Source organism: Watersipora subatra, chromosome 8 (genome assembly GCF_963576615.1).
Source record: "Watersipora subatra chromosome 8, tzWatSuba1.1, whole genome shotgun sequence".
NCBI lineage: Eukaryota > Metazoa > Bryozoa > Gymnolaemata > Cheilostomatida > Watersiporidae > Watersipora > Watersipora subatra.
In genome coordinates this window covers 37,180,018-37,205,713 of record NC_088715.1, presented here as the reverse complement: position 1 = coordinate 37,205,713, position 25,696 = coordinate 37,180,018, and the positions used below count along the sequence as shown (strand labels likewise).

The window sequence follows — 25,696 nt, the reverse complement described above, 5'->3', positions numbered from 1 at the left end:
TCCTCCCTATATGGATAGCTCTTCTCTATATAGATAGCTTTTCCCTATATAGATAGCTTTTCCCTATATAGATAGCTCTTTCCCATATAGATAGCTCTTCCCTATATAGATTGCTCCTCCCTATATGGATAGCTCTTCTCTATATAGATAGCTTTTCCCGATATAGATAGCTTTTCCCTATATAAATAGCTCTTTCCCATATAGATAGCTCTTCCCCATATAGATAGCTCTTCTCTATATAGATAGCTCTTTCCTATATAAATAGCTCTTCCCTATATAGATAGCTCTTCCCTATATAGATAGCTCTTCCCTTTATAGATAGCTCTTCTATATATAGATAGCTCTTTCCTATATAGATAGCTCTTCCCTATATAGATAGCTGTTCCCTATATAGATAGCTCTTTTCTATACAGATGGCTCTTCTCTATATCGATGGCTCTTCTCTATATAGATAGCTCTTCCCTATATAGATAGCTCTTCCCTATATAGATAGCTTTTCCCTATATAGATAGCTCTTCCCTATATAGATAGCTCTTCCCCATATAGATGGCTCTTCCCCATATAGATGGTTCTTCCCTATATAGATGGCTCTTCCCATATAGATAGCTCTTTCCTATATAGATAGCTCTTTCCTATATAGATTGCTCTTCCCTATATAGATAGCTCGTTCCTATATAGATAGCTCTTTCCTATATAGATTGCTCTTCCCTATATAGATAGCTCGTTCCTATATAGATAGCTCTTCCGTGACACTCAACTCACTTAGTAACATATCAACAAACTCTTGGCAGTGATTTTCTTTCCAAGTTTAAATTATTTTCAAGCTAATACAGGCCAAAGTTTCTTTCAAGTTTGTTTGAATATGACTCCTGACATTTCCTAATAGATTTTAAATTGTTTTAGCTAGTTTTAATACATTTTGGACCAATTTTGACCCTCATGCATTTTTCTAGTTTGTTGAGATTTTTCTCAGACTGGAAAATGCGTGAGGGTCAAAATTGGTCAAATTGTATTAAAACTAGCTAAAATTGTCAGAAGTCATATTCACGCATGCTTGAAAAAAAACTTCGACCTGTATTAGCTTGAAAATAATTTAAACTTGGAAAGTAAACCACTTGTTTGTTGAAATATCACTTTAAATGCATCTGGTAAGCCATTGGGAGCAATTTTATGAAGATCTGGCATGATTTTAGACATCACGCAGCGTCGCGCAATTCTTCACGCATCACTCGTTTTACTAAACCTGACGGACATTACTAGTTCTCCATGTTCTCATAGAGAGCTTATATTTCAAAGCAGGTGTCAGTGTAAGAAATGTGTATCCAGCTCAAGTATTTCCTTGTCAACCCTCATAATTGTTGGCAAGCCACTGAATGGTCGCATCAATCTTAAGTCACATGGGCTCTAGAGCATGTGCCAATCAAACACCTTGACAGATGCTGGCATATTTCTCCAGTTAGTTATTACATCTGATGATCTCTCATGGCGCATCAGACTACGCAATCCTTTCTATCGTATACTAAAAACAGTGTCTATCTGAAGCCACGATGAGAGTTCTAAGAAAAAAGATTGCCTCGTACGGGAATTGAACCTGGGGCATCAAATTCAATTGCAAGCACGCTACCACGAAACCACTGGGGTGCCTTACCACTGGGGGGGGGGTAATTCTTCGTATGCTGATTACTCATGACACACTCTCACAATACACGGGACTAACGAGCTAGTAACTAACTAGTAACCATAATACACAATACTGCTACAACTAGAATCCTGGCTTGCCACTGCATGATATTCACAAGTAGTAGTATGTATAATCATCGAATTAAGTAGCAAATAATCAGTAGAATAATAATTCGGCAGCGCTCTGAAGGAGTTAATCACTCCATCAAATAGCTGAAACACTCAACGACTCCATTGTCATTAGAGCTGCCATTTTTGCCCAGTCATTAGCTACTAGTTACTGTAGCTAATGAAATGGTATTTATTTTACGGTCTTCATTTAAAAATAAATATCGTAAAATCTCTGATTGAGCACTTCCTCTATTTGACTGAAACTCTATTTGAATGAAACCTCTATTTGAATGAAACCTCTATTTGAATGAAACCTCTATTTGAATGAAACCTCTATTTGAATGAAACCTCTATTTGAATGAAACCTCTATTTGACCGAAACCTCTATTTGACCGAAACTCTATTTGACCGAAACTCTATTTGAATGAAACCTCTATTTGAATGAAACCTCTATTTGAATGAAACCTCTATTTGAATGAAACTCTATTTGAATGAAACCTCTATTTGAATGAAACCTCTATTTGAATGAAACCTTTATTTTAATGAAACCTCTATTTGAATGAAACCTCTATTTGAATGAAACCTCTATTTGACCGAAACCTTTATTTGACCGAAACCTCTATTTGATCGAAACTCCATTTGAATGAAACTCTTTGAATGAAACCTCTATTTGACTGAAACCTTTATTTGACCGAAACTCTATTTGAATGAAACCTCTATTTGAATGAAACCTCTATTTGACCGAAACTCTATTTGAATGAAACCTCTATTTGACCGAAACTCTATTTGAATGAAACCTCTATTTGACCGAAACCTTTATTTGACCGAAACTCTATTTGACCGAAATTCTATTTGAACGAAACCTCTATTTGACCGAAACTCTATTTGAATGAAACCTCTATTTGACCGAAACTCTATTTGAATGAAACCTCTATTTGACCGAAACCTTTATTTGACCGAAACTCTATTTGACCGAAATTATATTTGAACGAAACCTCTATTTGACCGAAACTCTATTTGAATGAAACCTCTATTTGACCGAAACCTTTATTTGACCGAAACCTTTATTTGACCGAAACTCTATTTGACCGAAATTCTATTTGAATGAAACCTCTATTTGAATGAAACCTCTATTTGACCGAAACTCTATTTGAATGAAACCTCTATTTGACCGAAACCTTTATTTGACCGAAACTCTATTTGACCGAAATTCTATTTGAACGAAACCTCTATTTGACCGAAACCTCTATTTGAACGCAACCTCTATTTGAACGCAACCTCTATTTGAACGCAACCTCTATTTGAACGCAACCTCTATTTGACCACAACTATGGGAGAAGGGTTGAAAAGTAGAGGACCTCCAACTAATTGAACGCCACCTCCATTTAACCGCCACGTTGACAATCTTTAATCTTTAGGAACCCATAATAGCGAGTGGTCAGTAGAAAAGGGTCTACAAAATTGCAATAATAATGAATCATTACATCGATAACAATTCTCTCGTTGTCCAACTCTAAAGCTTTTCGTTTTTTCTCATTAAAACTTTAAAAGCAACTTCATATAAATAATTAATAACTGTCTCAGGCTAATATTAGCTCCTTGTTAAATGTAGATTTCATACTTTGAAGTACATAAAAACGGTTTAAATTTACTAATGTAGATGAATGACTAGCTTTAGGACCAAAGGTTACATTTAGTGAGCAAAACCTTTACGCGTTGCACTTGTGCTAAATGCCACCCGTAAAAGTTTTGTTCTGCCAAAAAAATTCTTTGGACGCTAATATCAACTAGTTCAGCAGTGCAAGAAAAGAGTTCAGGTCAGAAGATGTTGCGGAAGGTATTGGACAACCAGAAGATGTTCGTTCCATCGAAAGCAACAATCTGAACGCAGCTGGCCGAGCAAACGATAAAAATGTTTTCGTTTCAAAAGCGGTAATTTTTGTTTCTGGATGTATTATAAGAATGGTTTGGTTATGTCACTTTTTCTTGAATATATATTTGTAGTATTTGATAAATTATGATCATATAACTAGTAAATTTGCAGATTTATAGCATGTTATTTGATAGCGCCATTGCCGTAATCTGATCTTACAATTGATTGAGGCTCTTAACTTCTCATCTCTTGCACATGAAAAGCTAGTTTTGGCTGCAAACTTTAGCAAAGATATTAATGAGTGCAATGAGCTTTTATACAATATTGGTAAATATAGATATACAATAAAAATATGTCTTTAAATATAGAATGAAATACAAATTGAAAGCTGCAACAAATTGCCAAGCAAGACACAAGCTACAATATCGTGAGAGGTTAATTGCAAGCAATAGATATTAACTTGTAGAGATATTTCTCCGAATTTCAACGTATATTTATCGTAAGATTTTGGACAAGTTGGAAATAAGTTAGCAGATTTATTGCATCCTAAAGGTATAATATCGCTTTACCGGAAAAACAGGACAAAATATAGGCGACATTCGCTTCGCCTGTAAAAGGGCTAAAATAATCTTCCCCAAGTTCTGACGAGCCATTTAAAAAATACTCCGCCAACCTCTATTTGAAGGCCACCTCCAATTAACTGCCACTATAGAGGAAGGGTTAAAAAATAGAGTGGCCTGCTGTTCAATTGGAGGTTTTATGGTAATTTTTGGCTCGAATAGGATTTTCTTGAAGTTAAAAAGAGAGTACAATTCCGTTATGTCAAACCAATTGTCAGCTTGTTAGTATTGTAATCACTAGTTTCACTGCTTCTTTTCAGTGGAATATTATATGGGTTTGTGCTCAGCATGCCTGTCGTCATGCCCAATGCAACCATTCCAGAGATCAGACTTCAGGACTGTTTCTGGTACGGCTCTATCATCTCTGCCACAGATCCAGGTAGTTTATGTATCCTTATGAGCATACATAGTAAGAGCGTGTGGTCTTTACTCGCATTTGCACTCTAATCAAATGTATATTTGTTTTGTTTAGTCACACTAAACTTTTGTGACTCTACGTAACAGAAATTTTGAATTTAACTTAAAAAGAATTTAGTTTACTAAACCCACTGTTGAAGCTAAGCGTCAATCTTTTACTAAACCCACTGTTGAAGCTAAGCGTCAATCTTTTACTAAACCCACTGTTGAAGCTAAGCGTCAATCTTTTACTAAACCCACTGTTGAAGCTAATCGTCAATCTTTTACTAAACCCACTGTTGAAGCTAAGCGTCAATCTTTTACTAAACCCACTGTTGAAGCTAATCGTCAATCTTTTACTAAACCCACTGTTGAAGCTAAGCGTCAATCTTTTACTAAACCCACTGTTGAAGCTAATCGTCAATCTTTTACTAAACTCACTGTTGAAGCTAAGCGTCAATCTTTTACTAAACCCACTGTTGAAGCTAAGCGTCAATCTTTTACTAAACCCACTGTTGAAGCTAAGCGTCAATCTTTTACTAAACCCACTGTTGTAGCTAATCGTCAATCTTTTACTAAACTCACTGTTGAAGCTAAGCGTCAATCTTTTACTAAACCCACTGTTGAAGCTAAGCGTCAATCTTTTACTAAACCCACTGTTGAAGCTAAGCGTCAATCTTTTACTAAACCCACTGTTGAAGCTAAGCGTCAATCTTTTACTAAACTCACTGTTGAAGCTAATCGTCAATCTTTTACTAAACCCACTGTTGAAGCTAATCGTCAATCTTTTACTAAACCCACTGTTGAAGCTAAGCGTCAATCTTTTACTAAACCCACTGTTGAAGCTAAGCGTCAATCTTTTACTAAACCCACTGTTGAAGCTAAGCGTCAATCTTTTACTAAACCCACTGTTGAAGCTAAGCGTCAATCTTTTACTAAACCCACTGTTGAAGCTAATCGTCAATCTTTTACTAAACCCACTGTTGAAGCTAATCGTCAATCTTTTACTAAACCCACTGTTGAAGCTAAGCGTCAATCTTTTACTAAACCCACTGTTGAAGCTAATCGTCAATCTTTTACTAAACCCACTGTTGAAGCTAAGCGTCAATCTTTTACTAAACCCACTGTTGAAGCTAATCGTCAATCTTTTACTAAACCCACTGTTGAAGCTAATCGTCAATCTTTTACTAAACCCACTGTTGAAGCTAAGCGTCAATCTTTTACTAAACCCACTGTTGAAACTAAGCGTCAATCTTTTACTAAACCCACTGTTGAAGCTAATCGTCAATCTTTTACTAAACCCACTGTTGAAGCTAAGCGTCAATCTTTTACTAAACTCACTGTTGAAGCTAATCGTCAATCTTTTACTAAACCCACTGTTGAAGCTAAGCGTCAATCTTTTACTAAACCCACTGTTGAAGCTAAGCGTCAATCTTTTACTAAACCCACTGTTGAAACTAAGCGTCAATCTTTTACTAAACCCACTGTTGAAGCTAATCGTCAATCTTTTACTAAACCCACTGTTGAAGCTAATCGTCAATCTTTTACTAAACCCACTGTTGAAGCTAAGCGTCAATCTTTTACTAAACCCACTGTTGAAGCTAAGCGTCAATCTTTTACTAAACCCACTGTTGAAGCTAATCGTCAATCTTTTACTAAACCCACTGTTGAAGCTAAGCATCAATCTTTTACTAAACCCACTGTTGAAGCTAAGCGTCAATCTTTTACTAAACCCACTGTTGAAGCTAATCGTCAATCTTTTACTAAACCCACTGTTGAAGCTAAGCATCAATCTTTTACTAAACCCACTGTTGAAGCTAAGCGTCAATCTTTTACTAAACCCACTGTTGAAGCTAATCGTCAATCTTTTACTAAACCCACTGTTGAAGCTAAGCGTCAATCTTTTACTAAACCCACTGTTGAAGCTAAGCGTCAATCTTTTACTAAACCCACTGTTGAAGCTAATCGTCAATCTTTTACTAAACCCACTGTTGAAGCTAATCGTCAATCTTTTACTAAACCCACTGTTGAAGCTAAGCGTCAATCTTTTACTAAACCCACTGTTGAAGCTAATCGTCAATCTTTTACTAAACCCACTGTTGAAGCTAAGCGTCAATCTTTTACTAAACCCACTGTTGAAGCTAATCGTCAATCTTTTACTAAACCCACTGTTGAAGCTAATCGTCAATCTTTTACTAAACCCACTGTTGAAGCTAAGCGTCAATCTTTTACTAAACCCACTGTTGAAACTAAGCGTCAATCTTTTACTAAACCCACTGTTGAAGCTAATCGTCAATCTTTTACTAAACCCACTGTTGAAGCTAAGCGTCAATCTTTTACTAAACTCACTGTTGAAGCTAATCGTCAATCTTTTACTAAACCCACTGTTGAAGCTAAGCGTCAATCTTTTACTAAACCCACTGTTGAAGCTAAGCGTCAATCTTTTACTAAACCCACTGTTGAAACTAAGCGTCAATCTTTTACTAAACCCACTGTTGAAGCTAATCGTCAATCTTTTACTAAACCCACTGTTGAAGCTAAGCATCAATCTTTTACTAAACCCACTGTTGAAGCTAAGCGTCAATCTTTTACTAAACCCACTGTTGAAGCTAATCGTCAATCTTTTACTAAACCCACTGTTGAAGCTAAGCGTCAATCTTTTACTAAACCCACTGTTGAAGCTAAGCGTCAATCTTTTACTAAACCCACTGTTGAAGCTAATCGTCAACCTTTTACTAAACCCACTGTTGAAGCTAATCGTCAATCTTTTACTAAACCCACTGTTGAAGCTAATCGTCAATCTTTTACTAAACCCACTGTTGAAGCTAATCGTCAATCTTTTACTAAACCCACTGTTGAAGCTAAGCGTCAATCTTTTACTAAACCCACTGTTGAAGCTAAGCGTCAATCTTTTACTAAACCCACTGTTGAAGCTAAGCGTCAATCTTTTACTAAACCCACTGTTGAAGCTAATCGTCAATCTTTTACTAAACCCACTGTTGAAGCTAAGCGTCAATCTTTTACTAAACCCACTGTTGAAGCTAAGCGTCAATCTTTTACTAAACCCACTGTTGAAACTAAGCGTCAATCTTTTACTAAACCCACTGTTGAAGCTAAGCGTCAATCTTTTACTAAACCCACTGTTGAAGCTAAGCGTCAATCTTTTACTAAACCAACTGTTGAAGCTAATCGTCAATCTTTTACTAAACCCACTGTTGAAGCTAAGCGTCAATCTTTTACTAAACCCACTGTTGAAGCTAAGCGTCAATCTTTTACTAAACCCACTGTTGAAGCTAAGCGTCAATCTTTTACTAAACCCACTGTTGAAGCTAATCGTCAATCTTTTACTAAACCCACTGTTGAAGCTAAGCGTCAATCTTTTACTAAACCCACTGTTGAAGCTAAGCGTCAATCTTTTACTAAACCCACTGTTGAAGCTAAGCGTCAATCTTTTACTAAACCCACTGTTGAAGCTAAGCGTCAATCTTTTACTAAACCCACTGTTGAAGCTAATCGTCAATCTTTTACTAAACCCACTGTTGAAGCTAATCGTCAATCTTTTACTAAACCCACTGTTGAAGCTAATCGTCAATCTTTTACTAAACCCACTGTTGAAGCTAATCGTCAATCTTTTACTAAACCCACTGTTGAAGCTAATCGTCAATCTTTTACTAAACCCACTGTTGAAGCTAATCGTCAATCTTTTACTAAACCCACTGTTGAAGCTAATCGTCAATCTTTTACTAAACCCACTGTTGAAGCTAATCGTCAATCTTTTACTAAACCCACTGTTGAAGCTAAGCGTCAATCTTTTACTAAACCCACTGTTGAAACTAAGCGTCAATCTTTTACTAAACCCACTGTTGAAGCTAAGCGTCAATCTTTTACTAAACCCACTGTTGAAGCTAAGCGTCAATCTTTTACTAAACCCACTGTTGAAGCTAAGCGTCAATCTTTTACTAAACCCACTGTTGAAGCTAAGCGTCAATCTTTTACTAAACCCACTGTTGAAGCTAATCGTCAATCTTTTACTAAACCCACTGTTGAAGCTAATCGTCAATCTTTTACTAAACCCACTGTTGAAGCTAAGCGTCAATCTTTTACTAAACCCACTGTTGAAACTAAGCGTCAATCTTTTACTAAACCCACTGTTGAAGCTAATCGTCAATCTTTTACTAAACCCACTGTTGAAGCTAATCGTCAATCTTTTACTAAACCCACTGTTGAAGCTAATCGTCAATCTTTTACTAAACCCACTGTTGAAGCTAAGCGTCAATCTTTTACTAAACCCACTGTTGAAGCTAAGCGTCAATCTTTTACTAAACCCACTGTTGAAGCTAATCGTCAATCTTTTACTAAACCCACTGTTGAAGCTAAGCGTCAATCTTTTACTAAACCCACTGTTGAAGCTAAGCGTCAATCTTTTACTAAACCCACTGTTGAAGCTAATCGTCAATCTTTTACTAAACCCACTGTTGAAGCTAAGCGTCAATCTTTTACTAAACCCACCGTTGAAGCTAATCGTCAATCTTTTACTAAACCCACTGTTGAAGCTAAGCGTCAATCTTTTACTAAACCCACTGTTGAAACTAAGCGTCAATCTTTTACTAAACCCACTGTTGAAGCTAATCGTCAATCTTTTACTAAACCCACTGTTGAAGCTAATCGTCAATCTTTTACTAAACCCACTGTTGAAGCTAATCGTCAATCTTTTACTAAACCCACTGTTGAAGCTAAGCGTCAATCTTTTACTAAACCCACTGTTGAAGCTAAGCGTCAATCTTTTACTAAACCCACTGTTGAAGCTAATCGTCAATCTTTTACTAAACCCACTGTTGAAGCTAATCGTCAATCTTTTACTAAACCCACTGTTGAAGCTAAGCGTCAATCTTTTACTAAACCCACTGTTGAAGCTAAGCGTCAATCTTTTACTAAACCCACTGTTGAAGCTAATCGTCAATCTTTTACTAAACCCACTGTTGAAGCTAAGCGTCAATCTTTTACTAAACCCACTGTTGAAGCTAAGCGTCAATCTTTTACTAAACCCACTGTTGAAGCTAATCGTCAATCTTTTACTAAACCCACTGTTGAAGCTAAGCGTCAATCTTTTACTAAACCCACTGTTGAAGCTAATCGTCAATCTTTTACTAAACCCACTGTTGAAGCTAAGCGTCAATCTTTTACTAAACCCACTGTTGAAGCTAAGCGTCAATCTTTTACTAAACCCACTGTTGAAGCTAATCGTCAATCTTTTACTAAACCCACTGTTGAAGCTAATCGTCAATCTTTTACTAAACCCACTGTTGAAGCTAATCGTCAATCTTTTACTAAACCCACTGTTGAAGCTAAGCGTCAATCTTTTACTAAACCCACTGTTGAAGCTAAGCGTCAATCTTTTACTAAACCCACTGTTGAAGCTAATCGTCAATCTTTTACTAAACTTACTACAATTTTTTCATCCTAATTTTTTTATTATCGGTTTTCATCGGTTTTATTTTTATTTAGTTCTCCGGTTTGGTGGTTTTTGCCTCGCATTCGCTATAACTTTTAGCCAACTTTCTAAAAAAATTTCAAAGTGATTTCAGGAGAAAGATCTAGCGATGTAGCTCTAAATAGCGGCTTCTGCTATACTTAGCCATATAGTGGCTATCAAGAACCAGCTCGTATGTTTGTATCTCAAAGATGACTCGTATCTCAAGCAAATGTAACTACAAATGTTGGCTCAGTGACATGGACAGTGCTGAGAGAGATACTCTCGATACCTTATTTGAATATATATTTATTATTCTAATATCTTTATTATTCTAATATCTTTATTATTCTAATATCTTTATTATTCTAATATCTTTATTATTCTAATATCTTTATTATTCTAATATCTTTATTATTCTAATATCTTTATTATTCTAATATCTTTATTATTCTAATATCTTTATTATTCTAATATCTTTATTATTCTAATATCTTTATTATTCTAATATCTTTATTATTCTAATATCTTTATTATTAGGGTTTTGCTTTTAGTTTTACCCAGCTTCTTCACTTTGACTTGAGAGACTTCAACACCACAAAAAACTTTGAATGTCCACAAATAGGACATAGTTCGCTTTTGTCAAAAGTTTGCTGGAAGTTTACGCTGCGTGTTGGAGCATTCATAGGTCCATCTGTTGTAAATTCTGGTCTGTTTATGCAAGACAATGTTACAAACAAGCATATACCAGAAGCTTTGAACATTCATACGACCAGAAAATACACTCTTTTAGAACCAAATTATAGAAATGCCAGAGTGAACATTCTTGGAGGAAGTGTTTAAATGTTTATGTTGTTGTTTCATATACATTATGAGAGGAAAAGTGAAAGTGATTCGAAAACATGAAGCCTGGAACAAATAAAATAGTGTGTCATAGCTGAACTTACATTGTTACCCAATATGGAAACTAAAAACGTAGAAGTCATGTTAGTTTATGGCTTGTGCATGCTAAGTTAGACTAGCTCAGCATCTTTATCTATCACCATTTGATGATCAGTTCAGGCAAATGTTCAGTGTCTGTAACCAAAAACTTGAAACTACAGTCGTTCCTCGCCATACAAGGTCAATTCGTTCCAGTGTTGGCATAGTCAGGCAAAAATATCGTACAGAGGTGTATGCAAACCCATCTTAATTATCAAATACAAACACCCCCTGATAAAAAATCAAAATATTATATACTGTACATATTAAAAATTAATAACAAAATAGTATATTAATCTTAGTAACTACAGTTACCTACAGCAACTTTGATGTACTTATTGGTTATGATCTGCAATAAAATCTAACACTATTATGTACAGTACGTACAGTCTAGAGCTCCTAACTTTGAGACAGAAATATTACATAAACTTTGAATTTAACTTAAATTAATTTAGCTTACTAAACACACACTTAAAGCTAGGTTTTAGTTTGTATTTTACTAAACTCAACTTTAATTTGGTCATCGTTTTAATCTTTATTACCTGTTTCTGGTTTTGTTTTCACTATAACTTATTACAAATAATACTGAACTGAGAGAGAGTGAGTTTCATTCTCTCTCAGTTTGACACTCTCTCAGTTAGCATATTAGCGAAGATGCTGATATGCTATGCTCCAAAATCCCCCTCACAACGCCTGAAAGGTGGTGTGGGAGGGATTTCAGCAAATAACATATCGGAGTGTTCGTTATTCCGATGTATGCATTTTGGCTGATGTCGTATGGTGAGAAAATGCTGTGTTCCACAATGTTAAGTGAAAAAACTGTAAAACAGGGTGCACTGTATTTAATAATATTCTGAGCCACCCATTAGATGGTGCAATGAATCACATTCGCTTATCCATTCGTAACAGACCCAGCTTGGTCATCATGTACCTCATGTTCGTCATGTCATGCGTCCCAAACAAGGCAACAATTACTGTAGTTCACTTAAAATTGTGAAGGGTGCGAAGGGATTCAAATTCCAGCACCCTGCGTGTGCTGGAATCATGCAACCCCTTCGCATAACGAGTTTAAAACCGACTTCAGTGAAAGCTTGTAGTTGCCTACATGGACATGTAAGTGCATAAAATACTAAATATTGTGTCTCCCAATGCCTTGGTAATGCAGACTAAAGCATGCTTTCTTCTCTTCATTGTAGTCACAGTTCTTGCCATATTTCATGATCTCAATGTGGACGTAGATTTATATGCTCTTGTGTTTGGGGAGAGTGTGCTGAACGACGCAGTAGCCATCACTTTGGCCAAGTAAGTCTTTACCACAGGTTATTGAGTAGTACTAATCCATGATGAGTTATTGATTCGTACCAGTTGTTGATGAGTTATTGATTAGTACCAGTTGATGATGAGTTACTGATTAGTACCAGTTGTTGATGAGTTATTGATTAGTACCAGTTGATGATGAGTTATTGATTAGTACCAGTTGATGATGAGTTATTGATTAGTACCAGTTTATGATGAGTTATTGATTAGTACCAGTTGATGATGAGTTATTGATTAGTACCAGTTGATGATGAGTTATTGATTCGTACCAGTTGATGATGAGTTATTGATTAGTACCAGTTGATGATGAGTTATTGTTTAGTACCAGTTGATGGTGAGTTATTGATTCGTACCAGTTGATGATGAGTTATTGAGCTGTTCGACGGAGTGTAGAAAAAATACATATTCTTAACGCGTGGTTTTTTGTATCCATCTGGTGACTTAGTGTTAAACATTAGTCATCATTCTTTATAAACCAAAGTGTATGGTTGATCGATTCCTGCATTTCATTAAAATCGGGAAGTTATTTTTAATTTATTTTTTTAATTTGCAACCTGATTTTTCCACTTTTCTTGATTTTCAGCGTTGTTGTGTTGTATAAGTGTTTTACAGAATACAGTAGGCACTCCTACAACGTAAATAATCCATTCCAGGAATGTTTACATTACAGGAGTTTTATGTGATAAAAACAGAAAAATACATGTAAATTGCCAAATCCATATCCTATTCCATAAACCTAATCCGTTCCCAAATTGTTTCAAACTCACCCCTTTGGCATCATCAAAAAGAAAAACCTGACTTGAATTTTTTAATTTGTTGGCTGTACCGTAACTGCAGTATTATTGGTTTGCATCTACAACTTTCTCTTTCTAATCGATCTCACTGGTTTTATAGACCATGATTACGGTAATTTTATAATAAATTGACGGGGAAACATATTCGGCGTTCAGTTTGTATGATACGCTTACTTTTTTTGAACAGCAAACTATTCTGCCAAGTAAAACTAATAACAAATATTTATACATCTACAATAAAGCAAAACAACAGAATATTTTTACTATAAAAAAAACGATACTATCTGTTCATCGTCTAACTGTACCCAGGGGGTCAAGGTTATGATAAAAGAGAACTTTCGACGATACTCAAACGCGTGACAATCATATTGATGGATCAGCTATCTATTTTCTGTTTTCTCAACACATCTGGTGATATATCACGACAAGCTAGAATATCATGGAAGGTGTATATATAATAAATTCAAAGCTATATGCATGTCATTTCTTCTCTCGTAAGCGCGGCGAGATAGATTAACATTCTAATCGAATTTGAAAACTCACCCTACGTGATAATTCATGTTTTTATACTTTGTATGGAATTTTTATGTAGTACGAAGTAATTATACGAAGGAAGTAATTTACGTTATAGGAGCGTCTACTCTATACTTGTTTTAATAATTTCCTTATCTCTGAATAACTGTGATTTATTTACTTGGTGTTGGAGATCATATTGGCTATATGACTGACATCTCTAAGACTTAGATGGAACAGAGCAGATTGGAGTTTCAGAACTTAGTATCATTTTTGTTCTGACGTATTGTGAAAGAGGTGATAAAAACCCATCTGTTCATGAAATTACTGGATGCTGAATATAAAATCCATGCCATTGCAAAAAGCAGTTAAATACTTTGTATGAAAATGTACTTTTATAAACTTTATACTTTTACTCTCAAGTTAAACAGATGTGGACAATGTTTGGGGTTTAATAAAGGTTAGATGAGTTACCATAGACTGTAGCAATGGTGTGTTGATGAAGTTGTCATCTCGTCTTAATGGTGCGTTGATGGAGTTGTCATCTCTTCGTAATGGTGTGTTGAAGGGTTGTTATCTCTTTCTTCTTAATGGCGTGTTGATGAAGTTGTCATCTCATCTTAATGGTGTGTTGATGAAGTTGTCATCTCATCTTAATGGTGCATTGATGGAGTTGTCATCTCACCCTAATGGTGCGTTGATGAAGTTGTCATCTCATCTTAATGGTGCGTTGATAGAGTTGTCATCTCTTCTTAATGGTGTGTTAAAGGGTTGTTATCTCTTCTTAATGGCGTGTTGATGGAGATGTCATCTCGTCTTAATGGTGCGTTGATAGAGTTGTCATCTCATCTTAATGGTGTGTTGAAGGGTTGTTATCTCTTCTTAATGGCGTGTTGATGGGTTGTTACCTCTTCTTAATGGTGTGTTAAAGGGTTGTTATCTCTTCCTAATGGTGTGTTGAAGGGTTGTTATCTCATCTTAATGGTGTGTTGAAGGGTTGTTATCTCTTCTTAATGGTGTGTTGAAGGGTTGTCATCTCTTCTTATTGGTGTGTTGAAGGGTTGTTATCTCTTCTTAATGTTGTGTTGAAGGGTTGTTATCTCATCTTAATGGTGTGTTGAAGTGTTGTTATCTCTTCTTAATGTTGTGTTGAAGGGTTGTTATCTCATCTTAATGGTGTGTTGAAGGGTTGTTATCTCTTCTTAATGGTGTGTTGAAGGGTTGTTATCTCTTCCTAATGGTGTGTTGAAGGGTTGTTATCTCATCTTAATGGTGTGTTGAAGGGTTGTTATCTCTTCTTAATGGTGTGTTGAAGGGTGGTTATCTCTTCTTAATGGTGTGTGGAAGGGTTATCTCATCTTAATGGTGTGTTGAAGGGTTGTGATTTCTTCTTAATGGTGTGTTGAAGGGTTGTTATCTCATCTTAATGGTGTGTTGAAGGGTTGTTATCTCTTCTTAATGGTGTGTTGAAGGGTTGTTATCTCATCTTAATGGTGTGTTGAAGGGTTGTTATCTCATCTTAATGGTGTGTTGAAGGGTTGTTATCTCTTCTTAATGGTGTGTTGAAGGGTGGTTATCTCTTCTTAATGGTGTGTGGAAGGGTTATCTCATCTTAATGGTGTGTTGAAGGGTTGTGATTTCTTCTTAATGGTGTGTTGAAGGGTTGTTATCTCATCTTAATGTTGTGTTAAAGGGTTGTTATCTTTTCTTAATGGTGTGTTAAAGGATTGTCATCTCTTCTTAATGGCGTGTTGATGTGGTTGTCATCTCTTCTTAATGGCGTGTTGTTTGGGTTGTCATCTTTTCCTAGTGGTGTGTTGAAGGGTTGTCATCTCATTTTAATGGAGTGTTGATGTGATTGTCATCTCTTCTTAAAGGCGTGTTAGTTGGGTTGTCATCTCTTCTTAATGATGGGTTGTTATCTTTTTGTAATGGTACATTTCGATAGGTGGTCCTCTCTTTTCCATTGTAAATAACTTGTCTCTCAACTCCATCACTCTCTTATTATTTCAGCTTGTCTATTCGCACTTGTGATTTACATAAACAAATGGCTGGGAAATTGTCAGCTATCTACTAATTCATGCTTGCTTCACAAACCACCGCTTTTAATATTATCTTGCTCAGTAGACAATTATGAACTTTGCTTAGGTAATTGAGGTGTAATTTGAGATCATTTGTTGACATAAACTCTTTTTTGCTGACAAACTTATATTCTGGTTATTGAACACCGATTTTATTTATGTTGTTTCCTAAAAGTTTTGTTGGGTCATTATTACCTTTTAACTCGTTAGATTTTGTTTTAATTTCAACGCTTTTTCTCAAACTGACTTTAGAGCGATAGACAACTATAAAGGTGGCATCGCTGAGGTCTTCAAGACAATCGGCATGTTCATGGGCATATTCCTTGGCTCCTTCACTACAGGCCTTGTCATTGGTTGCACTAATGCCTTGCTCACCAAATTCACTAAGATAAAAGAGTTTCCTTTACTCGAATCAGCCCTCCTTCTGCTTATGTCCTACTCGTCGTATCTCATCGCGGAAGCGTGTGAGATGAGCGGTAAGATTGTATTACAATGTCAATAGTAAGTATTACAATGTCAATAGTAAGTATTACAATGTCAATAGTAAGTATTACAATGTCAATAGTAAGTATTACAATGTCAATAGTAAGTATTACAATGTCAATAGTAAGTATTACAATGTCAATAGTAAGTATTACAATGTCAATAGTAAGTATTACAATGTCAATAGTAAGTATTACAATGTCAATAGTAAGTATGACAATGTCAATAGTAAGTATTACAATGTCAATAGTAAGTATTACAATGTCAATAGTAAGTATTACAATGTCAATAGTAAGTGACATTTCATGTATATTGTGACATGTCCTGTATATTGTGACATTTCATGTATATTGTGACATTTCATGTATATTGTGACATGTCGTGTATATTGTGACATTTCATGTATATTGGGACATGTCTTGTATATTGCGACATGGCGTGTATATTGTGACATGTCATGTATATTGTGACATGTCATATATATTGTGACATGGCGCGTATATTGTGACTTGTTGTGAATATTGTGACATGTCAGGTATATTGTGACATGTCGTGTAAATTGTAACATGTCATGTATATTGTTCTTAGGCATTGTGGCTGTACTCTTCTGCGGCATCTTCCAAGCTCACTATACGTTCAACAATCTCTCTGATGACTCTAAGAAGGGCACAAAGGAAGTTATTGAAGTCCTCAACTTTATTACAGAGAACTTTGTCTTTCTCTACATAGGAGTATCTGTCTTTACCAGGAAATTCCAAGGTTTCTAATATTTCATATTATCTTTGAGAAACATCCTAAATACTTTGTTAAGATTTTTAGATGGCTGAGATGTGCTTTTGTAAGAGACTGTCATCTGTCTAGCATCTGTCTAGCTATGAATCATATAGTAAAAACTGTGCAGGCTACTGCAGGATTCTGCAGGATTCTGCAGGATTCTGCAGGATTCTGCAGGCTTCTGCAGGCTATGTAATGTAATCATGTTGCTCTTTTACAACAGAATGTCTTTGCTTCTCATATAATGAATTTTTTAAGTGTGTGTGTTTATTAAGCTAAACTTATTTGAGGTTTTATGTTATACACTGTTACATCTCAGCACACAAACTGTTACATCTCAGCACACAAACTGTTACATCTCAGCACACAAACTGTTACATCTCAGCATACAAACTGTTACATCTCAGCACACAAACTGTTACATCTCAGCACCCAAACTGTTACATCTCAGCGCACAAACTGTCTGTTGAGTTTATATTTATTATATATTTATATTATAAACATATATATGTTATTATATAATATATATATAATTTGTCTGTTGAGTTCTATCCATGCTAGAAAATCAATTCTTATAAGCTATACATTGTAATAGTTTAGTCACTATAGCCCACCACCATCTATCTATTTTGCAAAGTTTGTCTGTCTGTGTGTACGTATGTGTCTGTGTATGTCCAGCTATAGCTATTAAAATCTTGGAATAGAAATTCCACATTTTGATGGATTTGAACTCCCAAAAATTGCAACCGCAAGTTTTTAATCTTCGCACTCTACCGCTGAGCTATACCAAGCATATTGATCAAAGGCCTTATCATATAGCATATGCACGCGTTAAATGGCGTATTACATATTTGAAACTATGCATTCTATAAACTCTATGAAGCATGATACTTTTTCGTGTTTTCTTGAACTTCTATTTTCGGTTTTTTGTATGGTTCGATTGCTATATTATACTTTTTGCATGGAGAATTGTATATATCTCCGTAGGAAGAGCTTTTACATTCTCTCACCATTCGGACAGACAAAGACAGTCCGATATCTCATTTTTACATTTGTACCAGTATCGAGAGAAACCAGTATCGTCGTATTCAAAGTTTTGATGGATAGCTTCTGCTGGAACAGTAACCTTTTTTATACACACAGTGACACACACTTCTATGCAATAATCGTTGTTATTAATTCAACATATTCAGGATTTTTGTTTTTTTCTCAGTTAATATTAATTGATTCATTTTTCATTCATCACCGAATCATTTTTTATCAGAATCGTAGCAAAACAGACTTAATTTAACTATTACTTGCTAATTATTTCACATTTACATTTAAACTCTTTTATAGTTGTTTCATTTATTTTTTTTTTTGACCTGCATAAAAAATTTTCTGCGTGATATGAAGTTTGAAAGTTACAGTTGTTTCACAAAGTTTGAAAACCTTTACAGTTGTTTTTATTTCCTCTTTTCATTTATTTAAACTGCACAAAACACTTTTCCCATGATATGATATTTGAAAGTTGGAATGGCAAATGTTGTTATATGTTAAATACAAACCAATTTTCTTTCCAAAGACTTTTTTATTACCCGGGCAATTTCGGGCGTTCAACTAGTAAAACATAAACAAATATATTGTCCACCAATACCTGTAAATATATTGTCCATCAATACTTGTAAATATATTGTCCATCACTACCTGTAAATATATTGACCATCACTACCTGTAAATATATTGTCCATCACTACCTGTAAATATATTGTCCATCACTACCTGTAAATATATTGTCCATCACTACCTGTAAATATATTGACCATCAATACCTGTAAATATATTGTCCATCACTACCTGTAAGTATATTGTCCATCACTACCTGTAAATATATTGTCCATCACTACCTGTAAATGTATTGTCCATCACTACCTGTAAATATATTGTCCAGCACTACCTGTAAATATATTGACCATCACTACCTGTAAATATATTGTCCATCAATCCCTGTAAATATATTGACCATCACTACCTGTAAATATATTGTCCATCACTACCTGTAAATATATTGTCCATCACTACCTGTAAATATATTGTCCATCACTACCTGTAAATATATTGACCATCACTACCTGTAAATATTTTGTCCATCAATACCTGTAAATATATTGTCCATCACTACTTGTAAATATATTGTCCATCACTACCTGTAAATATATTGACCATCAATACCTGTAAATATATTGTCCATCACTACCTGTAAATATATTGTCCATCAATACCTGTAAATATGTTGTCCATCACTACCTGTAAATATATTGTCCATCACTACCTGTAAATATATTGACCATCACTACCTGTAAATATATTGTCCATCACTACCTGTAAATATATTATCCATCACTACCTGTAAATATATTGTCCATCACTACCTGTAAATATATTGTCCATCACTACCTGTAAATATATTGTCCATCACTACCTGTAAATATATTGTTCATCACTACCTGTAAATATATTGTTCATCACTACCTGTAAACATATTGTTCATCAATACCTGTAAATATATTGTTCATCACTACCTGTAAATATTTTGTCCACCACTACCTGTAAATATATTGACCATCAATACCTGTAAATATATTGTCCATCACTACCTGTAAATATATTGTCCATCACTACCTGTAAATATATTGACCATCACTACCTGTAAATATATTGTCCATCACTACCTGTAAATATATTGTTCATCACTACCTGTAAACATATTGTTCATCAATACCTGTAAATATATTGTTCATCACTACCTGTAAATATTTTGTCCACCACTACCTGTAAATATATTGACCATCAATACCTGTAAATATATTGTCCATCACTACTTGTAAATATATTGTCCATCACTACCTGTAAATATATTGACCATCAATCCCTGTAAATATATTGTCCATCACTACCTGTAAATATATTGTCCATCACTACCTGTAAATATATTGTTCATCACTACCTGTAAATATATTGTTCATCACTACCTGTAAACATATTGTTCATCAATACCTGTAAATATATTGTTCATCACTACCTGTAAATATTTTGTCCACCACTACCTGTAAATATATTGACCATCAATACCTGTAAATATATTGTCCATCACTACTTGTAAATATATTGTCCATCACTACCTGTAAATATATTGACCATCAATACCTGTAAATATATTGTCCATCACTACCTGTAAATATATTGTCCATCACTACCTGTAAATATATTGTCCATCACTACCTGTAAATATATTGACCATCACTACCTGTAAATATATTGACCATCACTACCTGTAAATATATTGTCCATCACTACCTGTAAATATATTATCCATCACTACCTGTAAATATATTGTTCATCACTACCTGTAAATATATTGTCCATCACTACCTGTAAATATATTGTCCATCACTACCTGTAAATATATTGTTCATCACTACCTGTAAATATATTGTTCATCACTACCTGTAAACATATTGTTCATCAATACCTGTAAATATATTGTTCATCACTACCTGTAAATATTTTGTCCACCACTACCTGTAAATATATTGACCATCACTACCTGTAAATATATTGTCCATCACTACCTGTAAATATATTGTCCATCACTACCTGTAAATATATTGACCATCACTACCTGTAAATATATTGTTCATCACTACCTGTAAATATATTGTTCATCACTACCTGTAAATATATTGACCATCACTACCTGTAAATATATTGTTCATCACTACCTGTAAACATATTGTTCATCAATACCTGTAAATATATTGTTCATCACTACCTGTAAATATTTTGTCCACCACTACCTGTAAATATATTGACCATCAATACCTGTAAATATATTGTCCATCACTACCTGTAAATATATTGTCCATCACTACCTGTAAATATATTGACCATCACTACCTGTAAATATATTGTTCATCACTACCTGTAAATATATTGTTCATCACTACCTGTAAATATATTGTTCATCACTACCTGTAAATGTATTGTCCATCACTACCTGTAAATATATTGTCCATCACTACCTGTAAATATATTGTTCATCACTACCTGTAAATATATTGTTCATCACTACCTGTAAATATATTGACCATCACTACCTGTAAATATATTGTTCATCACTACCTGTAAATATATTGTCCATCACTACCTGTAAATATATTGTCCATCACTACCTGTAAATATATTGTTCATCACTACCTGTAAATATATTGACCATCACTACCTGTAAACATATTGTTCATCAATACCTGTAAATATATTGTTCATCACTACCTGTAAATATTTTGTCCATCACTACCTCTAAATATATTGTCCTTCACGACCTGTAAATATTTTGTCCATCACTACCTCTAAATATATTGTTCATCACTACCTGTAAATATATTGTTCATCACTACCTGTAAATATATTGTTCATCACTACCTGTAAATATATTTTCCATCACTACCTGTAAATATATTGTTCATCACTACCTGTAAATATATTTTCCATCACTACCTGTAAATATTTTGTCCATCACTACCTCTAAATATATTGTCCATCACGACCTGTAAATATATTGTCCATCACTACCTGTAAATATATTGTCCATCACTACCTGTAAATATATTGTTCATCACTACCTGTAAAGATATTGTTCATCAATACCTGTAAATATATTGTTCATCACTACCTGTAAATATATTGTTCATCACTACCTGTAAATATATTGTTCATCACTACCTGTAAACATATTGTTCATCAATACCTGTAAATATATTGTTCATCACTACCTGTAAATGTATTGTCCATCACTACCTCTAAATATATTGTCCTTCACGACCTGTAAATATTTTGTCCATCACTACCTCTAAATATATTGTTCATCACTACCTGTAAATATATTGTTCATCACTACCTGTAAATATATTGTTCATCACTACCTGTAAATATATTTTCCATCACTACCTGTAAATATTTTGTCCATCACTACCTCTAAATATATTGTTCATCACTACCTGTAAATATATTGTTCATCACTACCTGTAAATATATTGTTCATCACTACCTGTAAATATATTTTCCATCACTACCTGTAAATATTTTGTCCATCACTACCTCTAAATATATTGTCCATCACGACCTGTAAATATATTGTCCATCACTACCTGTAAATATATTGTTCATCACTACCTGTAAATATATTGTCCATCACTACCTGTAAATATATTGACCATCACTACCTGTAAATGTATTGACCATCAATACCTGTAAATATATTTTCCATCACTACCTGTAAATATTTTGTCCATCACTACCTGTAAATATATTGTCCATCACTACCTGTAAATATATTGACCATCAATACCTGTAAATATATTTTCCATCACTACCTGTAAATATATTGTCCATCACTACCTGTAAATATATTGACCATCACTACCTGTAAATATATTGTCCATCACTACCTGTAAATATTTTGTCCATCACTACCTGTAAATATATTTTCCATCACTACCTGTAAATATATTGACCATCACTACCTGTAAATATGTTGTCCATCACTACCTGTAAATATATTGTCCATCAATACCTGTAAATATATTATCCATCACTACCTGTAAATATATTGTCCATCACTACCTGTAAATATATTGTCCATCACTACCTGTAAATATATTGTCCATCACTACCTGTAAATATATTTTCCATCACTACCTGTATTTGTTTTCAGCGAAAGACTGGAATCTCTGGTTCATATTTGGAGCATTCCTTGCGATGATCATCTCTCGGCTAGTAAACATCTATCCTCTCACCTTTTTCCTCAATATTGGCAGGAAGAACAAAATATCTGCCAGTTTTCAGCACATGATGATGTTTTCTGGACTCAGGTGAGTGGGCCTCTACATGTAGGCTGAGGACCACACGCCATGATTAAGGAATTAATCAGCAGTCAGTAGAGTCAAACTCCTACTTCTTAGCCTGATTGTTGTACATCTATTTCTATTGCTTGTCAATACACAAAATCTACCCTCCGAGGCAACACATTTTGGCTGTTTCTGTACTAGCTGATAATTAGGGAAAACTAGTTAAAAACTACAGTAGATCAGTCGATCATTCAAACTAAATTTTTATTCTTGGCTGACCGGGTGCTCGATCAGCAATTACTTGATGTTCGGATGGCTCATCCTTTCAGATGATCGGATGGCTCATTCTTTCAGATGATCGGATGGCTCATTCTTTCAGATGATCGGATGGCTCATTCTTTCAGATGATCGGATGGCTCATCCTTTCAGATGATTGGATGGCTCATCCTTTCATATGATCGGATGGCTCATTCCTTCAGATGATCGGATGGCTCATTCTTTCAGATGATCGGATGGCTCATCCTTTCATATGATCGGATGGCTCATCCTTTCATATGATCGGATGGCTCATTCTTTCAGATGGTCGGATGGCTCATTCTTTCAGATGATCAGATGGCTCATCCTTTCATATGATCGGATGGCTCATTCTTTCAGATGATCGGATGGCTCATCCTTTCATATGATCGGATGACTCATTTTTTCAGATGATCGGATGACTCATCCTTTCAGATGATCGGATGGCTCATCCTTTCAGATGATTGTTTCACCATAAAAACCACTCAGCAAATTTGGTAATGTGACAATTTTTTATGTTGAATCACTTGGAGGCTATTTCAGCTTTTAAACAGTTCTGAACTCATTTCAATATCACCCTCATTAACAGAAAATAACAGCACAGCTAACCGGTAACAGTTGACTGGTAGGCAACATCATAACAAGATTAAAAGAGTAGTTTGCGGTTGGGCTGAGGCAGCACTTTCATTACAATAATTTCTGCTGCACAGAGATTAAAAAGAAAACTTTAATGTAGAAATTAGGTTTTATCTCAAAAAAGAGTTCTGGTAATCAGCCAGAGTTCAGAGTTGAAAGTTCAAAGTGGTGAAAATCAGAGACAGACTCTGCAGAAAGCTGCACAAACTTTGTGCTTGATAAACTAGCTATACAACTACTTGGCTATATGATAAATCAGATATATAAGGAGTTAGCTATATGATTAATTAGCTATACGATTAACTAGCTATACAATAAATTAGCTATATGATAAATTAGCTTTATGATCATAGATATATAAACCTAGATTGGCCAATAGGGAATAAGCCTGTCAGACTTAAATAGCATGACGTAACTTCATTGTATTGTACCTCACGCTTGACTGCACTGTTATTAACAATGGAGCTAATTCCGGAGAAGGTGACAAAATCACATTTATTTTCACATAAAAACCTTCTTGGATACACAATCCAGTAAACTAACGCAATTCTGTGATAATATCTGATAACCACCATAGATTAAAAGTATAAAAGCTATGAAATGTTGCACACAAGTCATGAGCCATCAGGGCTTTATTTGCCACCCTCTCCTATCCCCATTCTTTCTTTTCCCGTTCTCCAAAGAAGAAGTGATAAGGGGAAAAGAGAGAAGAGGGAAAGGAGAGGAGGGGCAAATAGCCCACCCACCCGAAGCGCCAGACCCTAGCTTGGTGAATAGACTAATATCATGCTGAACTAAACATGACTAAATATGATGAGCCTGTGAAGTTTTGATCTGATCAGGGAAATGGAATCAATGGCTTTCTTAGCTAGAGATGAAGCGAGATCAAGGAATCCAGGGTCAGACCAGACTCAGGGTCAGCAATGAGGGCCAAGATTGGGTCGGACTGGGTCAGCACACCAATTTTTCATTCATTTAAGGTTAAGAGATAGTTCTATTACAGCCTAATGTTGTGACATCAATAACCTAAGATAAAAGAACTCATTATCACACCAATCATTATATTTTGTGGCTTGGTTTATAGATGCAATTTACAATTTATGGCTAGACATTGGTGGATCAATGCTATTCAATGGGTGATGGATAGATTAATTGCATGATTTGGCTAGTGTTTTTATAACAGATTTTATTTTTAACTGCTATTATAATCAACAAGAGATTAATTAAGAAATACTTTACAAATATAGAAATAGATAACCCAGCATAGTGGAAAGCAAAAATCCATCACTTCCCTAACATTTTTGGTATGTATTAGTGAAAAAAACTAAAAATAAAATAAATTGGCTGGATTGAAGGTTCTTAGATGTGCTTTTAAGTTCCTCAGGATGCCCTCTTTGTAAATGCCTCAATAGTATTGAGGTGGACCCTTCTTTGTAGCTTAAAGGTTGACTTGCAACAAAATTCACATTACAGTTATTTGGTATCAAAAGATTCACCATGTCTTACTCTGTTGTGTTGTAGGTGCCAAATACGTGGAAATGTGATCACAAGCTCTTAAAAGCTGAAAAACGAAAAGCCGCAGTAGATTGGAATCTGTTTATTTATCTGACGTAGTCATTACAGTTTGGTTATCGTTATGTTCTCACGTGAATTGAAAAGCCAATGAAAAGCTCAATATGAAACTTATTGTAGCACTAGTTTATGACAAACACTTCAGGTTTTACCGAATACCCCGTATCAAATATAGATGCTCGCTACTTTACAGTTTTGTTTTGGCATTATTCAATC

General features: G+C 34.9%; 1 protein-coding gene across 4 annotated transcripts in view; it reads left to right on the top strand.

Moving 5' to 3' along the window:
• LOC137402123 (sodium/hydrogen exchanger 7-like) overlaps window positions 1-25,696 on the top strand; it is a 72,463-nt gene that overhangs the window by 25,753 nt on the left and 21,014 nt on the right. For all 4 annotated transcript variants that reach the window (XR_010979467.1, XM_068088591.1, XM_068088590.1 and 1 more), the window contains exons 5-9: window positions 4,545-4,663; window positions 12,328-12,433; window positions 16,089-16,312; window positions 16,908-17,078; window positions 22,846-23,002. Coding sequence is in view for 3 of the 4 variants with exons in the window: in XM_068088591.1 (XP_067944692.1) it covers window positions 4,545-4,663; window positions 12,328-12,433; window positions 16,089-16,312; window positions 16,908-17,078; window positions 22,846-23,002 (777 nt within the window). In the remaining variant the exon portion in view is untranslated. The remainder of the gene's footprint in view (window positions 1-4,544; window positions 4,664-12,327; window positions 12,434-16,088; window positions 16,313-16,907; window positions 17,079-22,845; window positions 23,003-25,696) is intronic.